Source organism: Lithobates pipiens, unplaced genomic scaffold, assembly GCF_037356315.1.
Source record: "Lithobates pipiens isolate NorthernLeopardFrog02 unplaced genomic scaffold, aLitPip1_a1.2 Scaffold_16, whole genome shotgun sequence".
Lineage (NCBI taxonomy): Eukaryota > Metazoa > Chordata > Amphibia > Anura > Ranidae > Lithobates > Lithobates pipiens.
The window spans coordinates 406,961,783-406,982,305 of record NW_027507748.1 but is presented as its reverse complement, the minus strand read 5'-3'; the positions used below and the strand labels follow the sequence as shown (position 1 = coordinate 406,982,305).

At 42.4% G+C, this 20,523-nt stretch overlaps 2 protein-coding genes across 7 annotated transcripts in view; one reads left to right on the top strand and one right to left on the bottom strand.

Moving 5' to 3' along the window:
• NF1 (neurofibromin 1) overlaps positions 1-20,523 on the bottom strand; it is a 436,753-nt gene that overhangs the window by 142,660 nt on the left and 273,570 nt on the right. The window lies entirely within an intron of this gene.
• Positions 365-12,122, top strand: EVI2A (ecotropic viral integration site 2A). 2 transcript variants are annotated; one of them, XM_077482412.1, is made up of 3 exons: positions 365-591; positions 4,326-4,372; positions 11,177-12,122. In XM_077482412.1, exon 3 carries the CDS (start codon positions 11,202-11,204, stop codon positions 12,033-12,035), a length of 834 nt encoding a protein of 277 aa, XP_077338538.1. In that variant the 5' UTR covers positions 365-591; positions 4,326-4,372; positions 11,177-11,201; the 3' UTR covers positions 12,036-12,122. The 2 variants fall into 2 exon arrangements, with proteins under 2 accessions (XP_077338538.1, XP_077338536.1); XM_077482410.1 differs by lacking the exon at positions 4,326-4,372 and having other exon boundaries at positions 370-591.

Sequence of the window (20,523 nt, the reverse complement as noted above, 5' to 3'; positions counted from 1 at the left end):
ATTGTTGTAACCTTCAGAAATGTTAGTTGTAATCTTTCTCTATGCTACAGTCATTGCTGTTCTCTAATTTTGATCATTGTGTTTTCTAAAAAATATTTTTTTTGTTGTTGAAGTGCCTTGGTTATTTTGAAAAACACTCCATTAGCATGATATAGCCACAAAAAAAATTCTATCAAATGTTGAGCAATGAAGATTACATAATTTCTGAAAAAAATCAAGTGTTCATGAATTGTTCTCTAATTTTGAGAATGTGTGTGTGTGTGTGTGTGTGTTCATTTAATCACTGCCAGCTACGAAAGGATGAGATCACTGATTACTTTTTGCACACTTTTTTTTATTAAGATTGCACTATTAACGCTAGCATTTCATACAGCCCAAAGCAATGGGCAGGTCCCTTTTGTGATGCTGGAACAAAGTTCAGCATGAGCAAACACAGAACAGGAAGTCTCATCTGTGGTTTTGACTGCGGAAACTTTACTAAAGCAGAAAAAAATAATCTTTTACTCCAGCATACAAAAAGATTTTGCACGGAAGAGCAGTCTAACAAATGAAACCAGGGAACCTTATCTAAATTCTAAACAAAGACTTAAGGTAAGTTAAAACACACTTACAAGTGTTAATTTGGTTAATTTATTAATCATCAGCCTAATTCAGAATATTATAATATAGAATATACTTTGCCCCTATGAAAGATTTTTATTGTTATTTGGCTTTACTTTGTCTTAGCCCTATGCTTGGAATGGCAGACAGTTGTAGCCCTTTACCTATTTACCTGACCAATCACATAATTTGCAAGACAGTGACATGAGGTCAGACAACTGGCAAATTAGCTGCAGACTTTGGGTAGCCCTCGACCTGCTGACCGACTGCCTACCTGCCTCGGCAACAGCAGCTCCCATCCTGACAGCTTCCTTTAATTTGAAAATTTTAGGCAACTACCAGCTGAAACAAAAAAAGCTTCTAGCACCAGTACTGAAATTGTACACTTTGGGGGGGAATAATCAAAGGGATAGGATATATCATCTAAAAAGGAGAAATGAAAAGCTACCGCTTTTGGTAGAAGTGGCAGGCGCTGTCTCAACCATTTCCTCCTCCAATAAGTATATGAGCAGCGCAGTAAAGATATAATTTAAATCACGTTTTTCGTTGCATTTTCTTAAAGGATAATTGGTTAAGTCAAATCCTTCCTAATCCTATCCAAAAGTATAGAACCCAATTTTCCCAGATGATTATTTTCTGAAATATGTTATATAAATGTTCCATGGTTTTAGCACAAATCAGAATTAAAGAAAACGATCAGGCACGCTTATTATGGAAGATACTTACTACATCTCTTCTGCAATAAAAGCTTTTTACTGTCTGACCTGGCATGGAAACAAAGTACACAGTCTATAATGAGAAAAGAAAAGGAATTTTGGGACTTTAAATGAGGCAGGGATGAAAGGGGTAACTGCCTCCATTCCTATCATTGATTAAAATTGAGAGCAAATGGTGGAACTTTGTATGAAGCACACAGCAGCACAAAAAGAGTCAAGTGACTGGGAAATACTGTTTATTCATGTTGTATAATCTAACTTAATATGGTTGTAAACCCTTACAACCAACTTTGACCTACATGTAAGCCTAGATTAAGGCTTACCTGTAGGTCCAAGAAATATCTCCTAAACCTACACGGTTTAGGAGATATTTGCCGAAAGACAGGCACCGCTGTCCATGGCGCATGCGCCGTAGACAGCGGGGCGCAGGCACACTGAGTGTGCCGCGGTCAACGGCGATATGTCGCGAGTGGTGGCTCCCGTGCGCATGCGCGGGAGTGACGTCATCGCGGCTTCGCCGAATGACAGCGGCGGAGCAGCGAGACCCACCGAGAAGATGGATGCGCCGGACTACAGGGGACAGCGGTGACTTCGCTGGCTCCTGTGTCGGGTAAGTGACACATAATGGACTACTATGCGATGCATAGTAGTCTATTATGCTTTACCTTTGCAGGGAATGAAAGAGGAAGTAAACTCATCAGGGTTTACTTCCTCTTTAATGGGTATATAATCTCCAAAAGCATTTGATCATTAGATTATACAACATGAACAAACAGTATTTCTTTGTGTGCTGCTGTGTTCTTCAAAGTCCCACCATTTGCTCTCAATTTTAATCAAAGTACACAGTCTGCCATTAGCAGCATGCAACAGAAGCCTCCATATATCAAGCCTGTTTTTTTCCCCAATGCCATGGGTTAGCCTTTAACCACTTGCCTACCCGGCACTTACACCCCCTTCCTGCCCAGGCCATTTTTCAGCTTTCAGCGCTGTCACACTTTGAATGACAATTGCACGGTCATGCTACACTGTACCCAAACATATTTTTTATTATTTTCTTCACACAAATAGAGCTTTCTTTTGGTGGTAATTACTGCTGGGTTTTTTATTTTTTACAAAAAAATACCAAAAATTTAGAAAAATCATTTTTTTTACTTTTTTTTCTGCCAGTAAATTCTGTAACCAAGTAATTTTTCGCCTTCACTGATGTGCACTGATGAGGCAGCACTGATGGACTGAACTGCTGGGCACAGATGGGCATTGACAGCAGTGATGGACATTGATGGGCAGCCAGACATCACATGTGATTCGCACCGCATGCCTGTACAGTGTGAATTCATCCATACAGTTTGTATGGCTGAAATCACATCGCATTTGCACCAGAATGGTGCAGGACCCTTTTTTTTGTCAAAGCTGGAATCAGACTCCATGGGTGTTCAAGCCCATGCAATCAAATTCCACAATTCACACTGCATTCTGCTAACAGATTAGAGGGTGTCATTAACTTTATATGGTTAGTACGAATGTACTAATGCACAAACCAACAACACCAGTGAGTAGCTGCCAACACGAAATGTGTTTGCATACAGTGCTCATTAAAAATAAACGTGGCGCTATCTCAGTGAACAAAGTGCTAATGTTATATAAATCCTCAAGTGATTTTGAAATATCCAAATATACACAAATAAAACAATTCATCAATGGCCAAAAAATATAAAGTGCTAGGTTCATAGATTCTTCAATACAGAAATTTCATAAATAAATGTTATCACAGTGCGAAGTAATAATGTATAGTCAAAATTAATAGTGCAAAAATAACCAATGAGTTCAATATACTTAAAGTGCAATAAAACAGTGCAATAATAACTTGTAACAAAACAAAAAGTCCATAAAGTGCTTGGTGCAGTAAATCTTCAGTGCACAGAAAAGTTCATAACCGATCACAGTGCAGACCAATATATCCAATTCCTAAATAGTGCTTTCAATATCGGTGTGTAAAGTGTGCCCAGCCTCTCACCTCAAAGGAAGACCCCTACGGGTCTAGTCGCATTTGTGCTGAATCTCTCATAAGTATCGACAGCAGTAAGTTCTTTCCTTGTAATCCTCTGCTAGATCACACCAACAGTGTTCTCAGATACACTTTTCTCCAATAAGGTTTCTCATGTAATAGAAATAATTCTCCATGTGTAGCATACAAATCATCATTTAAAAATGTAGCAACTCACATACAGACTCACAATCGTTAGCTTTCACATATCAGGGACTTCCGGTCGCGGCCGCGACCGGAAGGGATTCTCACCCAGCTCCCCCCTACGCGTTACATTACTGCTCACGTGACTTCAAGGGTATGGAGTCGGGAGAACTAGGCAGGTTTAAATGCAGTGCTTTGTTGACATAACAATCACTGTTATTCGGCACATCTATATGACTATATACAATTACTTTAATCCGATTAATAACACTGATTTATGAGAATTTCTGTATTGAAGACTCCTTGCAACCAGCACTATAATTTTTGGCCATTGATGAATTGTTTTATTTGTTTGTGTATATTTGGATATCATTTCTTTATCACTTGAGGATTTATAGAACATTAGCAATTTGGTCACTGAGAAAGTGCCACATTTTTTTTTATTAACTTTATATTGACACCCACAGCGGTTCATAGAGATCAGTGTGAACTGCCTGCGATTCAGATGCTATGCGGGAATCCGCATCGAACCAGTGTTAATCCAGCCTCAATGAGCAGCTACTACTACCCATTGAGCATAAAAATGCTAAATTAATAAAGTTCAAGAAGACTTCTTTCACCTGAGGTTTTTATGTAATCCCCTGTAGAACAGATACAAACAGCTCCAATGATGGCCAGTAGGCTTGCTTGGTTCTTGAATCCTGTGCAAATTCTCCTCTCCGCTTCCTACTTAACCAGATTCAAGCTTCAAATATACAGTTGAACCATAATGGTTGTAAATGTCTCAGTAATGGCAGGTGTTTATGTTACATTTTCTTTAGGCAGGAATGAGGGTGTTCCAGCATCATGAGCAGAGTGTGGCAGACAGGTAAAGCACATCCATGAGCAAATTAAAATCTTAAAGAATAAGTTCACCTTTTGGAGCATGTTACACCCCTATTTTGCAACTTGCTCCAGCACCTTTCCCCAAACCATCCCCCGCCTGTGAAAGGAGGGAGGGATTCTTCTCTCAGAACTATTAAGAAACCAGTGTCTACTGAAAAGTCCTCAGGCTTTCTAACAGAATACCCATACAGAAGTACATTGCGGGCACAATTCACTGCAGGGCTCCTGTGCACGAAAGCATAAACTTTGTAAAAAAAATAAAAAGTAAAAAATAAAATAAAATAAAAACCCTTAGCCTTTAAAGCCCAGGTTTAGAGAGAGAAAAAAAAAAAACAGCTCCAGTTGTAATACTCCAGTGCACTGTACCAAACAGAAAAATAGGATTTTTCTAACAGTTTACCTGTAAAATCCTTTTCGTTGAAGTACATGATGGGACACAGCACCATAGTAGTTACTATGTGGGTTATAGGCCACCTTCAGGTGACGAACACTGGAATACCCTAAATTAAAAAGTGCACTCCCTATATAACCCCTCCCACTGGTGGGAGTAACTCAGTTATGTAGCAAATCAATACATGTGTATACTAAAGAAGGGAGGGACCTCTGTGTCCCGTGATGTACTTCAAAGAAAAGGATTTTTACAAGTAAGCTGTTATAAAAATCCTATTTTCTTATCATACATCACGGGACACAGCGCCATAGTAGTGACTATGTGGGATGTCTCATAGCAATGCCAACCGAAGGGAGGGAGACACAGTAAAAGTAGGGCACCAAGAGACTAGAGGACTCATACTGCAGCCTGCAATACACTGCACCCAAAGGCGATATGCACATCATCTTTTACATCTACTTGATAGAATATGGTTGCAAACTTGGGGATCTGAGCTATGGAGGCATGGTGATGCACTGCCCAAGAAGCACCAACAGCCATGGAGACATGCGCTTTAATATGAACAATCACTTGACGAATCCATTTAGAAACCGTAGATTTCGAGGCTGCCTGTCCTCTTTTAGGACCGTCTGACAACGAAACATCTGTTTTATGAATCGGAGCAGACACTTAATAGACTTCGACCACTCTCACCACATCGAGAATGTGGTGATCTTTCTTCCACAAAACGAGGTTCTGGAAAAAATGAAGGCAGAACAATATCCTGGTTTAAATGAAAAACCAATACTACCTTCGGTAGGAATTCAGGATGAGGCCACAAAACAGCCTCATCCTTATGAATAAACCAATATGGCTCTTTACAAGAAAGGGCAGACGACTGATACTCTTCCTGCAGAAGATATGGCAAACAAGAAAATAATTTTTCCTCGTTAAGAGGACCAAGGGAATATCTTGTATTGGCTCAAAAGGCTGCTTCTGTAAAGCCGACAGGACTAAATTCCCAAGGGGGTTCAAGGGTGACCTGACTGGAGGATTAATCCACGTTACCCCCTGAATAAAGTTATGAACCAAAGAGTGTGAATCAAGTGGCCGTTAAAAAAAAAAAAACAGAGTTAAAGCAGACATCTGGCCTTGATGGTACTCAAGGCTAGCTTCATTTCTAATCCTATTTGTAGGAATTCAAGGATCCTATCTATGACATATTTCCTGGGGTGCCAACCCCTGGATTCCCACCAGGCGACATATGCCTTCCAGATTCTATAGTATACGACTCCGGAGGCTGGCTTCTTAGTATTAACCAAGTAGAAACCTCCTTCCCTTCTGCGCTCTCTCGCAGGATCAAGCAAGAACAGGAGGGAACGCATAGATCAGTGAAAAACTGATCCCACAGAAAAACCAAGGCATCTGTTCCGTATGCCATCGGATCCCTTGTCACAAAGTTATCAATCTTGTTGTTGAACCTGGATGCAAACAGATCCATGTCCGGAACTCCCCATTTTTGGCATGACAGAAACATGTTGAAGTGAAGGGACCTTTCGCCTACGAACAATCGTTGGCGACTCAAGTAGTTCACCTGCAAATTCCCTATCCCTGGAATGAAAATTGCTGATAGGCAAGGAATGTTGTTTTCTCAAGATAGAATATGATTTACCTCTCTTTGCGCTGCACAACTTCTCGTGCCCCCTTGGCGATTGATATAGGCCACAGCTGTGGCATTGTCAGATTGGATCCTGACAGGACAATTCCGTAGTCTGAGCGTCCAAGCCTCCAGGGCCAGGCGTACTGCCCGAATCTCTAGAATATTGATGGGCAAGGTCATCTCTGATTTGGACCATTTCCCTTGGACAGATGCTTCTTCCAGGACTGTTCCCCAGCCCAGAAGGCTGGCATCTGTTGTTACCATCTTCCAGGTAACTAGTAGAAAGGATTTTCCTTTTTGTAGATTATTGGATATCAACCACAAATTGAGGCTCTGATGCACACTGGGAGATAAACGCATTGGGAAGTCCAGAGCTTGGACCTTCTTGTTCCAAGTTGACTACTGTTTTGCAGCAGTCTTGAATGAAACTGTGCACAAGAAATGGCCCTGAAAGAAGCCACCATTTTTCCCAACAATTTCAGTCAGTTTAATAGAAGTCTAATAGAAGCATTCTTCTTTGTTTTGATCAACTGAATCAGTTCCCTTATGGAACTGATAGTTTGCTGGGGCAAAAACACCCTCTTCTGAGCTAAATCTATGATCAGCCCCAAGTACTGCAATCTCCTTGATGGTTTTGAGGATTTTTCTAGATTAGAATCCAACCTAGGTATTCCAGGTAGCTGACTGTGGTGACCAAACTTTGGTTTTAAGTGGGCTACCAAATGATCTATCAAGCATAGATAGTCTAAGTAGGCTAGTATCGTTATACCTTGAGCCCCTAACTTGGTTAAAGGACCTTTGTAAACACTCGAGGTGCAGTAGCTAGACCGGCAGAGCTAAAAACTTGAAATTAAAATTTTCTACCTTGAAGCGTAGAAATTTCTGGTGAACGGGGAAAATTAGCACATGGAGAAAAGAATCCTTGATGTCGATTCATGCCAGAAGCTCTCCCCCTTCTAGGATGGAGACTACTGACCGTATTGACTCAATGCGAAAAGAACGGTATTCACAAACCGGTTTAGATCTTTGAGATCTAAAATGGGTCTGACATCCCCGTTATGCCGCGTACACACGGTCGAACTGTTTGACGTACTTAGTCCGTTGAAACACATTTCAGCGGACAATCCGCTCGTGTGTGGGCTTCAGCGGACTTTTTCAGCGTGCAGTCCGGAGTACTAAGAATTTCGTTTTTTCCAAAAATCTTTCCGTCGTACTTTGGTTTCAGCGGACAATACGGTCGTCAGTATGCTAGTCCGACGGACTAAGAATGGTGCATGCCCAGAAAGGATTTACAGGGCTTTGCTGTGTCTTGGACTTCCTATTTCTAGTCCCGTCGTACGTGCTGTACGTCATCGCGCAAGCTTTCGTCGGACTGTTTGTGTATCCGTGTGTGGTCAAGTCCGTTCAGTGGAAAGTACGCCGGATTGTCCGTCGGATTGTATGACGGACTAAGTCCGTCATACAGTTCGACCGTGTGTACGCGGCATCAGGTTTAGGAATCGTCAAAAGGTTTGAATAAAAAAACCTAATCCTTGCTCTTCCAAAGGGATCACCAATAGGTTTAGGAATCGTGAAAAGGTTTGAATAAAAAACCTAATCCTTGCTCTTGCAAAGGGATCACCAATATCACTCTTTGAGACAAGGGATAATCCAAAGCTAGAAACAACACTTTTTTCACTGGATCTCTGGGAACGTTTAATCTGAGAAAGCGAGGAGATGGAAACCTTCGGAACGCTAGTTTGTAACCTAGAGAAATTAAGGAAGCCACCCATCTGTCTTGACATTGTTCCTGCCAGACCCTGAAAACTGTAGAAGCCTTCCCCGACTCGAGCAAGTGGGGATGCCTCTTCATAAAGAGGCTTTAGTATTTTGTTTTGTGGGTTTCCTCCCCCAGGTCCTCTTTTGGCCCTGGGACTAACCCTGAGGTTTACCTCTTGAACCTGACGGTGGAGGCCGTCACGACTGCCTGGAGGCTGATGGCCCCGCCACCGTAGAAGCACATTTTAAAAGAAAAAAATGCTTAAACATTTCCTGCGCTGGGGGGACGCCAACACCGTGCTAAGCCCACCTTTGTCACTACGGCCCTTCCTCTGTCCTTTCAAAAGACAGCTTTTCCCACACAAGCTCCGATCCAATCAACAGAGAAATGGTGGAGGGGCCTGGAAGCCGCCGAGTGGCATGCTGATTTTTTTTTTTTTGGAGCACTCTTTCCCTGAAGAAAAAAAAAAACAGCACAGAGGGTGCGTCTGATGGGGAGTCAAAACCCCCTAGGAAGATAATATTGCTGTTTCCTGGACACAACATGGGCTCTCTGAGAAGCATGAGACGCAAGTGCTCTATACAGCCCCCAGTGGTGGTACATAGACATGACAACATTTACTAATTGGAGAAAGAAGAATTTTTTTTTTTTTATTTCTTCGAAAAACTCCACTTACCTTTTTGTGGTAAACCCACAGACCCAATCTTCACCCTTCATGGTAGGTTCCAATAAACCTTTAGGAGCTGGGGATCCATGAGGAAACCCACAATCCTGGACCAGTAATTGTACCTCCGTCAGTAAAACTTTATGGCCTTAATACCAAAAAGTACTGGATCCCGGGGTCCAGTTCTCTAAAAAAACGCATTACAGGCAAGACCTTGTTTCTTCAGATATGAGACCCGGGTACTATTCAATTTGGCCAAAAAGACTTTGAATGGATCCAGCTACATGGCTAGCCCCAGCAAGTATTGCTGCAGTGGAGCTCAGCACAACACATCTTTACTCATGACCAACACCTTAGACACTAGCGAAAAAAATGAGGTACTAGTGGGAGGGGTTATATAGGGAGTGCACTTTTTAATTTAGGGTGTGCCAGTGTCCATCTCTTGAATGTGGCCCATAACCCACATAGTAACTACTATGGCTCTGTGTCCCGTGACGTACAATAAGAAATGCTCTGCCACTGGATAGCACTTCTCTTCCAGACTAAATGATCCCATGGAGTCAAAGGCTCAACCCCTGGAGGCCTGCTATCAGGCCACCCTGAATCCACAGTAATGAGGGCACCATTCTGCAGCATTCATGACCTACCCACCACCAGAGCAAGAAGGGGGCCCATCACTTTTGCGGTAAGAGACACTTATTGTATATATTTTATATCAGTAAAGAAAATGAGAGGGATGGGGAGGTACAAGTTGGGCTTTAACCACTGAAAAAGTAGACTATGCTCTCTCAAGGCATATAAGGATTATATTTCCAACTGGAAATTCCCATTTTGACTGGAGTGTACCCTTGCATCTTTCACTGTCTTTTAGTGATTGGAAATCTAAAGCTTACTCTGCACTTTGTCCAGCTTTACTATTAGGGGTGCAACAGATTGTCACCGATCCGTGATCCGAATGGGTCAACCTGTTCGGATCGGCACACCCCGCGATCTGCGGGGCGCTCCGCTGCCTCGGCCTTAGGAAAGGCTGCGACTTTGGCACACTCGGCAGCCGTTTACAATGTGATCACTCCATCAAATGACGGAGCGATCACTTGTAAGCAAACTGGCGTCATGACATGACACCGGTTCCTCTCTCCCCTCTGTGTACTGATATGTACAGTGGAGGGGAGAGATCGGATGGCAGCAGCGCTGTGGGGACTCGTTCTGTAGCGCCCCCAGCGCTGCTCTGTGACAATTGTAGTCACATCCATCCATGCTCAGCCATCCCCCCATACCCAGCCATACTTGGCGATACCCAGCCAATATTACAGTGGGGGGGGCGGCGACGTGGATATTACAGTGGGGGTGGGCGGCGACGTGGATATTACAGTGGGGGTGGGCGGCGACGTGGATATTACAGTGGGGGTGGGCGGCGACGTGGATATTACAGTGGGGGTGGGCGGCGACGTGGATATTACAGTGGGGGTGGGCGGCGACGTGGATATTACAGTGGGGGTGGGCGGCGACGTGGATATTACAGTGGGGGTGGGCGGCGACGTGGATATTACAGTGGGGGTGGGCGGCGACGTGGATATTACAGTGGGGGTGGGCGGCGACGTGGATATTACAGTGGGGGTGGGCGGCGACGTGGATATTACAGTGAGGGTGGGCGGCGACGTGGATATTACAGTGGGGGTGGGCGGCGACGTGGATATTACAGTGGGGGGTGGGCGGCGACGTGGATATTACAGTGGGGGGTGGGCGGCGACGTGGATATTACAGTGGGGGGTGGGCGGCGACGTGGATATTACAGTGAGGGGTGGGGGGGCGACATGGATATTACAGTGGGGGGGCGACATGGATATTACAGTGGGGGGGGCGGCGACGTGGATATTACAGTGGGGGAGGCGACGTGGATATTACAGTGGGGGAGGCGACGTGGATATTACAGTGGGGGAGGCGACGTGGATATTACAGTGGGGGAGGCGACGTGGATATTACAGTGGGGGAGGCGACGTGGATATTACAGTGGGGGAGGCGACGTGGATATTACAGTGGGGGAGGCGACGTGGATATTACAGTGGGGGAGGCGACGTGGATATTACAGTGGGGACTATATGGTGGTGGAATTTTCACAGGTTTTTGCAAATTCAATTACTATTTGCTGATCGGAAAAATGCTCCGATCCGTGACTCTGATCCGAGGGACAATCCGATCCGTGAGTTTTTTGATCCGCTGCACCCCTATTTACCAAAATAACGCATTTTGTTGTATTTATTTTTTCATTATAAATATACATGCATGTTTTACAAGCTACAAAGCGGTGTTAACAATACAATGTTTTCCCTACAGCTAACCAACGGTAGCTCTGAATAGGATGTTGTTCCTTCTGCATCTTGCGATATTGCTGCTTTCCTTCAGTTGTAAAGCAGAAGTAAATAAGACCTATACTACAGATTTACAAGATAAGGCTATTTTAACAGATGTTAATAGCACATCCAACATTTTGGGCTTGAACTCGTCTGATACAACTAATGTAACCTCATTTAACACTGCAAGCCAGTCAGTAAACCAGGATTTGTATACACCAGGATACTCAAGAATGACAACTATACTAAAGATGGTAGCTGAATCTACAAAGAAGAAAACAACTATGCAGAAGAAAGCATCTAAAAACACAAACACCATGCAAACGGTAGCATTTGAGTCTACAAAGACAACAAAAATGGCGCCATACACCACAAGAAAGAAACCATTCTGGTTTACAAATCGATATGCTGGCAACCATTCCTCAAACACACCAAGTGTCTGCAAAGATGATAAATATAAAACAGCAATAATGATTTGTGCCATAATAATAGCTGTGTTAGTTCTGATTTGTGCCTCACTGATCATATGCTCTGTGGCCCTGGCAAATAAAGTTTCCAGTCTTAAAACCAAGCTAACACAATCAAAGCGTCAGGCAAGAAGTAACGGGGACTTTTTAAGTGCATCAAGCATTTTGTGGCCTTCTGGAATGGAGACGTGGCAAAAAAAATCTCAAACAGCCAATCAAACCATGGATGAAATTTCTTTGGGTGAGACAAACAGTAATGATGAGAAGCACAAGCTTATGACAGTGCAAACAATAGAAAAAATAAAAGATCCCACGGAGGACAAAAAAACAAGCTCAAATGATGAAATGACTATTGTATCTACAGTAGAGGTCTAAAGGATACAATATTTAATATATAACATTTATACTTATTATGCTGTAAAATTATGTTCAACCTTTCATTAAAATTTTGTATTGAATGCTTTTACGGTTGCGTTTGTATTCAAAGATGCTGAACTCATGCCTGGGGGAGGAAGGGTTAATTACATGCAATTTTTTTTCTCTTACTTTTTCTTTTTTTTTTTTTTTAGACCTCGACAAAATCAAACTGGGTACGTGCAATGTTTATATTACAACCTTTTACCTGTATAGAAAAAGGCCGATACTGGTTTTGCAAAAATCAACTTAAAAAAAACAAACAAAAAAAAAAAAACATTTAAATATACCAAATCACAGTAATATACATGATGGTGCCAAATATCTTGTTTAATTTGCCTTTTGTGGTGTTGCCAGGCATAAAATATAAGTTTTCAAACGTCATTTAAGTTGTGCAAGGAAATGGCAAACTATATTAAACCTCTAATTCAATCTGTCACTGCCCGTTTTGCACTACATTCTTGTTAAAAAAAAAAAAAAAGTGGGGGGGGGGATTGAGAGAGCATATGGGTCAGTACTGCGAGATTGAGAGAAAATGTGGTTCAGAACTGTGAGGTTGAGAGAGCATATGGGTGAGCACTGCAACACAGAGAGCATATGGATCAGTGACATTGAGAGACCATACAAGTCAGCACTGTGGGAGCAATGGCAGCCAGGATTTGTTTGGGTTTGTTTCGACGATAAATTTATACACAATTTACTTTGCATTTGTGAACATATATTGACAAAATAAGACTAGGAAATAGAGATCATCATGGTGACTGGTTGTAGTTTGTTGGTCTCTAAAGACTAGTACACATGAAGAGATTGTACAATAATCTGATCGTTAGTACACAGCTTTCGAGAGCCAATTAGGACAGGTCATATGAAACTATCCGATAGGACACCACTTACAAATTTTTATTTTGTTAAATCTTTAGTAACCTCTTCATTGTCAAAATAGAGACTAGCATGCAAAAAAAAAAAAAAAAAAAAAAGACAATCATTCATACAATAATCTTATTATGTGTACCAGACTAAACTTCCTCAGCTGGCTACTGTCTGGTTCCTCCATGATGTATCATGAACAATCAAATTTTTCTTAGACAAGTCAAAAATGCATAAGAATGCAAAAAGCTAAAACTCACTTCACAATACACCATATGTTTATGTAAACTGTCCTAACGTAAAACCGTGTAAAAAGAACGCCCTTAAAATGGAACCAACGTTCTGCTGTAAGAGACATGCAATAAAATGCCGTCCTCTACTCTGGTGTTGTAAACTGGATGCCAGGATGACTCGAGTGATTTAATCCCATGATGGCCAATGAAGAGGCCCTTAGATCAACTATCAGACATTGCCGGCCAGGGACCACTGGACAGGGGAGTATTAATACCTTTAGCTTTTCTTTAAGCTGGATATTTTATCTTTTCTGCTGCCATATTCAAGCGTGAATCCCGAAGAAGCAAATGTAGCAAAACACATTGATTTCACATGCTTGTACTGTTTAGAATTGTCTGTCCAACCATATCACCCTTTTTCCATGATGTGGCTTTAGCAAGATGGCATCTTGTTTTTATGATGCAAGGTTTTCTGCACAGTATTTTATTTTTTTCATCGGTTTGGCACATTCTAAGTCCATTTTCTACCCTGTGGATTGAGAGCTCCCCTATCCATTGGGCATGGTTCCCTCCCCTACAGGGAAAAAATTTGTGTTTTGGCATGCAAACTAATGGGATGGTGCCACAATGACATTTATGTTATTACTGGGTTCACACTCCTTTCACTATTAAGATGGATATGTACAATCAAAAAACCCTTCCAAGCTAACAGTGCCAAGCACCAAGCATCTATGCAGAATTCATCCTAGGGGAATTTTTGCTGTCTGGCAAAACCAGTTCTGCTAAGCCCAATCCCCTTTGCGGTCCTTGGACTCGCCTGTCTCTTTTGTAAGTACGAGACCACTGTTGGTGAATGAACTAGGATGCACTACGCTCTGAACACTTTGGGGTTCAAAGACTCAGTAGCTGGGTAAACTGCACTGCCCCAATCTGCACTGGCTGCAGTCAGATGGGGCATCAGAGGAACGAATAAAGCCTTTATATCACTATAATAAGTACCCATTATTGCCTGTAAAATATACAGAGGGCGTTTCTGAGCCCCTTATGATTAGAAGGGGAAAAAAAGGAAACCCTAAATATAAAATATCACATTTAGAATATGTTGCATCCATATTTAGGGTGTAACTAGAACCTTCAGGGCCCTAGTGCAAGGAACCATGAAGGGACCCCCCTGGCCCCCGACCGAGGCACTTCCCACTAATCCCAGGACCTGTCACTCCCATTGTGAGACACTCTAATATGGTCTCACAGCGGGACACTTGCCTGCCATCTTGAGGTTTCCCACAGTGGCAGAACACCAGAGCCCAATCGCAAGTTTGACCTTTGTGACCCTGGTAGTTCCCCGCAGCAGTTTGTGGGAGGTGGGGCCAGGAAAGCATACAGGGGCCAAGGGCATGTGGACGAACCGATGTCCTCCATTTCACTCCCACACCCGCTGAATATCTGCAGGAGGGAGGAGAAGTGGCAAGTATTCAGAGACTACATGGAGGGATCGGTTCACCTACATGCTGCCACCCTATTATCAAGGCATACAGGGGGGCCATACAGGTCCCCTGGAGCATGGGGGCAATTACAATTTTAGATGCCATTCATTTTAATGGCACTTAAAAACAGGGTGCAGTTCTGGTGTGATTAATCATGCTGCAATCACGTGCAGCTTGTCGCCTAGTTCAGGAGCTGCTTTTGGGTGACAAACTTCATGCGATGCGGTTTGCTACGCGATTTATCACAGCAGAACCGCACCACTTTATTAGGTGGCATTAAAATGAATAGGGGATTTTACAGCTGCTACATAAGAATGTGGCAAAAATTCAATGCAAGATCAGTGAAAAAAATAGCGCTAAAAATATAAAACATTGAACAATCAAGTATTGTGTGTAAATAATAAAACTGTGATAAAAATCAATCTTAAATATAATGAATATAGAACATGTATATAATGAGTAGAAGCACAGGTGAGCAAGTCCCAAAGGTGAAACAAACCTATGGTAAACACATATGGCGTCCACCAAGAAAAGTTGTTGCTCACAAGTGGGGTACAAAGGCCTCAGCAGGCATGTAGAGGATCAGGGATAAGGTGTCCTCCACCCGAGATAAGGGGTATATATTCTTACCGGAAATGGTGGACTGGAATGTCACCGACGAGTCAATCAAGCGAGGCTAGCCCGATCAGCAGACTTCCAAAATGATACAGGGAATCCAAAGAGATCCAAGAACTAATCCAGGGAATCGTGCAGGTAACCGTGAGGCTGGAACTCAAATGTTAAAGCAGTCAGACTGGAAAGCCAAAAACTCTCATCCAAAGGGCCAGTAGAAGGACCCTGCTGACATCATTACCAGGCACGATTCCCTGGATTCATTCTTGGAGCTCTTTGGATTCCCTGGACCGTTTTGGAAGTCTGCTGATCAGGCTATCCTCGCTTAACTGACTCACCGCTGACATTCGAGTCTACCATTTCAGTTAAGCAGAATATATGTGCATTTATTTTAATTTTTTTAATTAAACTCAGACACCTTAACAAAAATAAAAAGCAGCTATTGTGTTCTTCCGGTGGGGGCAGCTGTCCCCAACGGAAAAAACACAGTGGTTACTACTAGCGGCTATAATACCTGCTAGCAATTATTGTATGTAAATTCCAACAGGCTGGTTGTACCCAAGTTGATCGATCAACTTACGTACATTAAGCCTGCTCATACATGTTTCGAATCTCGGTCGGTTCCTGCTGAACTGGCCGGGATGCAAACAGTCTACGGCTGGCTTTAAAGCGTGCCTGCATGCACAGTAGTATACAGTAATGCAAAGGTGCTTTTGTTCAGTTTTACTTGCATTTTGAAATACATTTTGACTTCAGGGAACTCCTGTAAACATTTATATTTACAGCTCACAGTACATTAGTGTGATAAGTGGGAAGAATGTGCCTAATATTTATGGTCATTGGGTAGAATCTCTCCTTAGAGGTAACTAAAAAGATTAATGGAGTCTTTGGTTACTCATCTGAGAAGCAGAAATTACTTATTGCTCAGGGAACCCCTATCAACCTATGAAGGAACTCTAAGGTTCCACAGATTCCTGGTTGAAAAATGCTGCTCTAAAGTAATAAACTATAAAAATTGTTTTAATGTGTTGCCTACTTATTATTAATTTTTTTTTACAAGTGCAATTGATCCCCAAACTCCAAATCCCTATTTTGAGTGGTGATATGACTTCCAGTTACAGGGTGGCCATGTTCTTTCTTCATGGTCCCAACTGTTGTAATGTAGCCAGCTCCTCTTGCACGCTAAAAAGATGGACTAGGGCAGTGATGGCGAACATTAGCACCCCAGATGTTTTGGAACTACATTTCCCATGATGCTCATTCACTCTGCAGTGTAGTTAAGCATCATGAGAAATTCAGTTCAAAGACATTTGGGCCAAGGTTCGCAATCACTAGGCTAGGAACTTGCAGAGTGCATAGAGCAGTGTACATGACCACAAAATGCATTGCTCTTTTCTGAAAAGCGAGGAGAGAAAATTAGAGGAACTAAAGATCCCACTGTACATTACAAAAAGGCAAAAAAAAAAAAAAAAAATCATCGTCTTAATTTACCAATACATCATGAGATACTGAGGCTGGAGGAAGATCAGGAGTGACATGATGATGTGAAGGTTATGATCAAAAAGCACATTTACTTTATATATCTGGGGAGTGCAAACATTGAGGGGAGCGGTATCATGAGGTGGCGTGAAGGATTACTTTATGCACTCAATACCCAAAGACACACTCAGAGGAGAAAGCTTATAAAGGACACACATTTCATAGGGTGCAATCACGTTTTAACTGTTCGGAAGGTGTGCTATACACCGAATGAGCGCTGCTTTTGCTTTATCGATTATAATTGTTTGTTTTCGTTATAAGCAGATGTGTTATAAAAAAGAAAAAAGAAAAAAAAAAAAACACACACACTCAAATGATTTTATGAAAAAATCCATTAAAAGGTCACCAGAGAATGTGTATGGATTATTTTTTGGAAAATATGGATATAATTTAGTGTCACTTTAGGTTTACTGCTACAAGGCGGCAGCTGTGTGCCGAGTGTGTCCCCGAGTCGGAGGGAATGTGCCTGGCAGCTCGGCGATGCTGCGATGCGATCCAGCACCGATCAATTACCAAAGCCCAGGCCAATGATTTTTGTCTTGGACCTGCTAATCAGCTCTAGCAAATCACAAATATTCCTGTGCTTGTGTTTACAAACACAGAGATCATACAATGAGTGTAAGTACTACACTGACACTAACACATGTAGTTAGGCACATTTAACCCCTTGATCACCCCCCTCCTGTTAACCCTTTCACTGCCCTGTCAGTAGTGTACAGCTTTTTTTTACTGATCACTATTAGTGTCCAGGGTGACGTCAGATAGCGTAAGCATCAATCCCAGATAGCGTCAGTTTTCCCGCCACATTCTCTTTTTAAACCCCCCCGATTGACCCCAGTTTCACTGCCCTGTCACAGTGTCATTAGTACAGTGTACAGATTCAGATCACTGTATTAGTGTCACGTGTGATGCCATATAGCCTTGGTGTCAGTTTGCCCACCACAAATACATTTTTAAATTGCCAGTAACATTATCAGACACTATAAACCTTCCATTACTAGTATAGTGTCTAAACAAATTCAATCTCTTTGATCAGAATTATACTAGCATCCTCAATAGTAGTGTCCCCAAAAAAACGCAGCGTCAGCAGGATCAGCCCTGAAACCTGCTAGCGCATTCTTCTACTTCTCCCGAGTAAGAGGATACCACATGTGAGAATTTTTTGGCAGTCTAGCCACATACAGGAGCCCAAAATCTAATAAGCAACTTCAGGCTTTCAAAGGGAGTTATTTCCTCATTTCACTTCTTGACCATCTAACACAGTTTTGTAGGACCTTAACCACCTCGCGCCCGCCCTATAGCCGAATGACAGCCGTAGAGCAGGCGCGTTTGTCTGGGTGGCCGTCCCTGGACGTCCTGATGTTTACTTCCGCAATGCGCGCCGCCGCGGGCGCGCATCGCGGAAGTTCTGTGTTCGCCGTGTCCCCCGGGGACAGGCAAACACAGATCGCTGTAAACGGCCAATCACAGCGGCCGTTTACAGCGTGATCGGTGTGTCCAATGGGAGATGATCTCATATGTAAACATATGAGATCATCTCTCAGCGCCGCTCTCCCTCCTCACACAGACAGTTCTGCCTCGAGTTAAAAAAAAAATAAAAAAGTGCCAACCGCTCCCAGCAGTGCCACCCGCCCCCAGCAGTGCCACCCGCCCCCAGTGCCACTTGTCATCAGTGCCATTTGTCATCAGTGCCATTTGTCATCAGTGCCACGTATTAGTGCCATCTGTCATCAGTGCCACGTATTAGTGCCATCTGTCATCAGTGCCATTTGTCATCAGTGCCACCTGTCAGTGTCACCTGTCAGTGTCACGTGCCATCTGTTGTCAGTGTCACGTGTCATCAATGCCACTTATCAGTGCCATCTGTCATCAGTGTCACGCGTCATCGGTGCCATGTATTAGTGCCATCTGTCATCGGTGGCACGTATTAGTGGCACGTATTAGTGCCATTAGTGCCATCTGTCATCAGTGCCACGTGTCTTCAGTGCCACGTGTCATCAGTGCCACATATTAGTGCTATCTGTCAGTGCCACATATTAGTGCCATCTGTCATCAGTGCCACATATTAGTGCCATCTGTCATCAGTGCCACATATTAGTGCCATCTGTCATCAGTGCCACGTGTCATCAGTGCCACGTATAAGTGTCATCATTGCCACGTATCAGTGCCATCTGTCATCAGTGTCACGTGTCATTGTCCTGGTGCGTCAAAAGTGTAATAAATAGTCAACAAGTTAGATGTGTAATTTATGTTCCTAGAACACATGATGGCCAGGCTGTGAAAAAGTCCCACACATGTGGTATTGTAATACTCAGGAGGAGTAGCAGAATTTTTTGGGGGTGTCATTTGTGGTATACACATGCCACGTGAGAGAAATAAGCTATTACAATGACAATTTTGTGGAGAAAAAAAAAATAAAAAATCTTAATTTTGCAAAGAATTGTGAGAAAAAAATGACAACATCAAAAAGCTCACTATGCCTCTTACTAAATACCTTGGAATGTCTACTTTCCAAAAAGGGGTCATTTGGGGGGTATTTGTACTTTCCTGACTTGTTCGGGTCACAAGAAGCGAGATAGGCCACCAGTACATCAGATGTGATCAATTTTGTGCGATTCGCACCACAGCTTGTAGACTCTCTAACTTTCACAAAGACCAAATAATATCCACTAATTTGGGTTATTTTTACCAAAGATATGTAGCAGTATAAAATGTGGCCAAAATTTATGAAGAAAAATTAATAATTTGCATAATTCTGTCACAGAAACAAAGAAATATGCGTTTTTTTCAAAAGTTTGGGTCTTTTTTCATTTATAGCGCAAAAAATAAAAACCCCAGAGGTGATCAAATACCACCAAAAGAAAGCTCTATTTGTGGGAAAAGAAAGCTCTATTTGTGGGAAAAAAAGGACAAAAAATTAATTTGGGTACAGTGTTGCATGACTGAGTAATTGTCATTCAAATTGTGAGAGCACTGAAAGCTGAAAATTGGTCTGGGCAGGAAGGGTGTTTAAGTGCCCAGTAAGCAAGTGGTTAAATACCAGTATAGTAAAAAAAAAAATATTCCTCAAATTACTAATTTCGGGAAAGTAAACACCCCAAGGTATTTGCCAAGAGGGCACAGCTAGTATTTTGCAGATCTGATTTGTTGCAACAATTTTTTGGAAAATGAAGAAAACCAAAACAGAGGACAACCATGCAGAATGAGTATTAGGAGTTTTAGGAAATATGATAGAGAGGTGGCATGACATCAAAAGCAATCAAATTTAAAACAAAAGCTTGGGAATGCAAAAACAAAACAAAAACAATCAATCATACTTACTAACCAGCTCTACACTGAGAACTGAGCAATCAAAGAATACCGATCGCTCAGTTCTCGGTATTCAGTCTGCAGAGAGTCAGTGACTGTCAGGTCTTCCAGTGGCTCACTGAAAGGTTGAGCTAGCTGCCAATCCAGGCATCCGGGTTGATGGACCTGGACTGGCTAAGTAATGTCAGCTAACAGCGGGCAAGAAACAATGCACAGCAAAATTGTAAAAAAGTAAGCGCCAAAAGGTATTTTAACCTCAAATGTAATAAAAACATCCCTTAGTAAACACCATCCTAAAAAGTCCATGGATAAATGTTAAAAAGACCATAGGTGTATGCACTTCGGCAGCTTTCTAAATAAGAAGGAAACACTCTAATAGAGATCTACTTTCACCAGAAAAGGAGC

What these genes read in the sequence shown, in the direction of transcription:
- EVI2A (XM_077482412.1), top strand. Translation starts at nt 11,202, where the DNA reads ATGTTGTTCCTTCTGCATCTTGCGATATTGCTGCTTTCCTTCAGTTGT.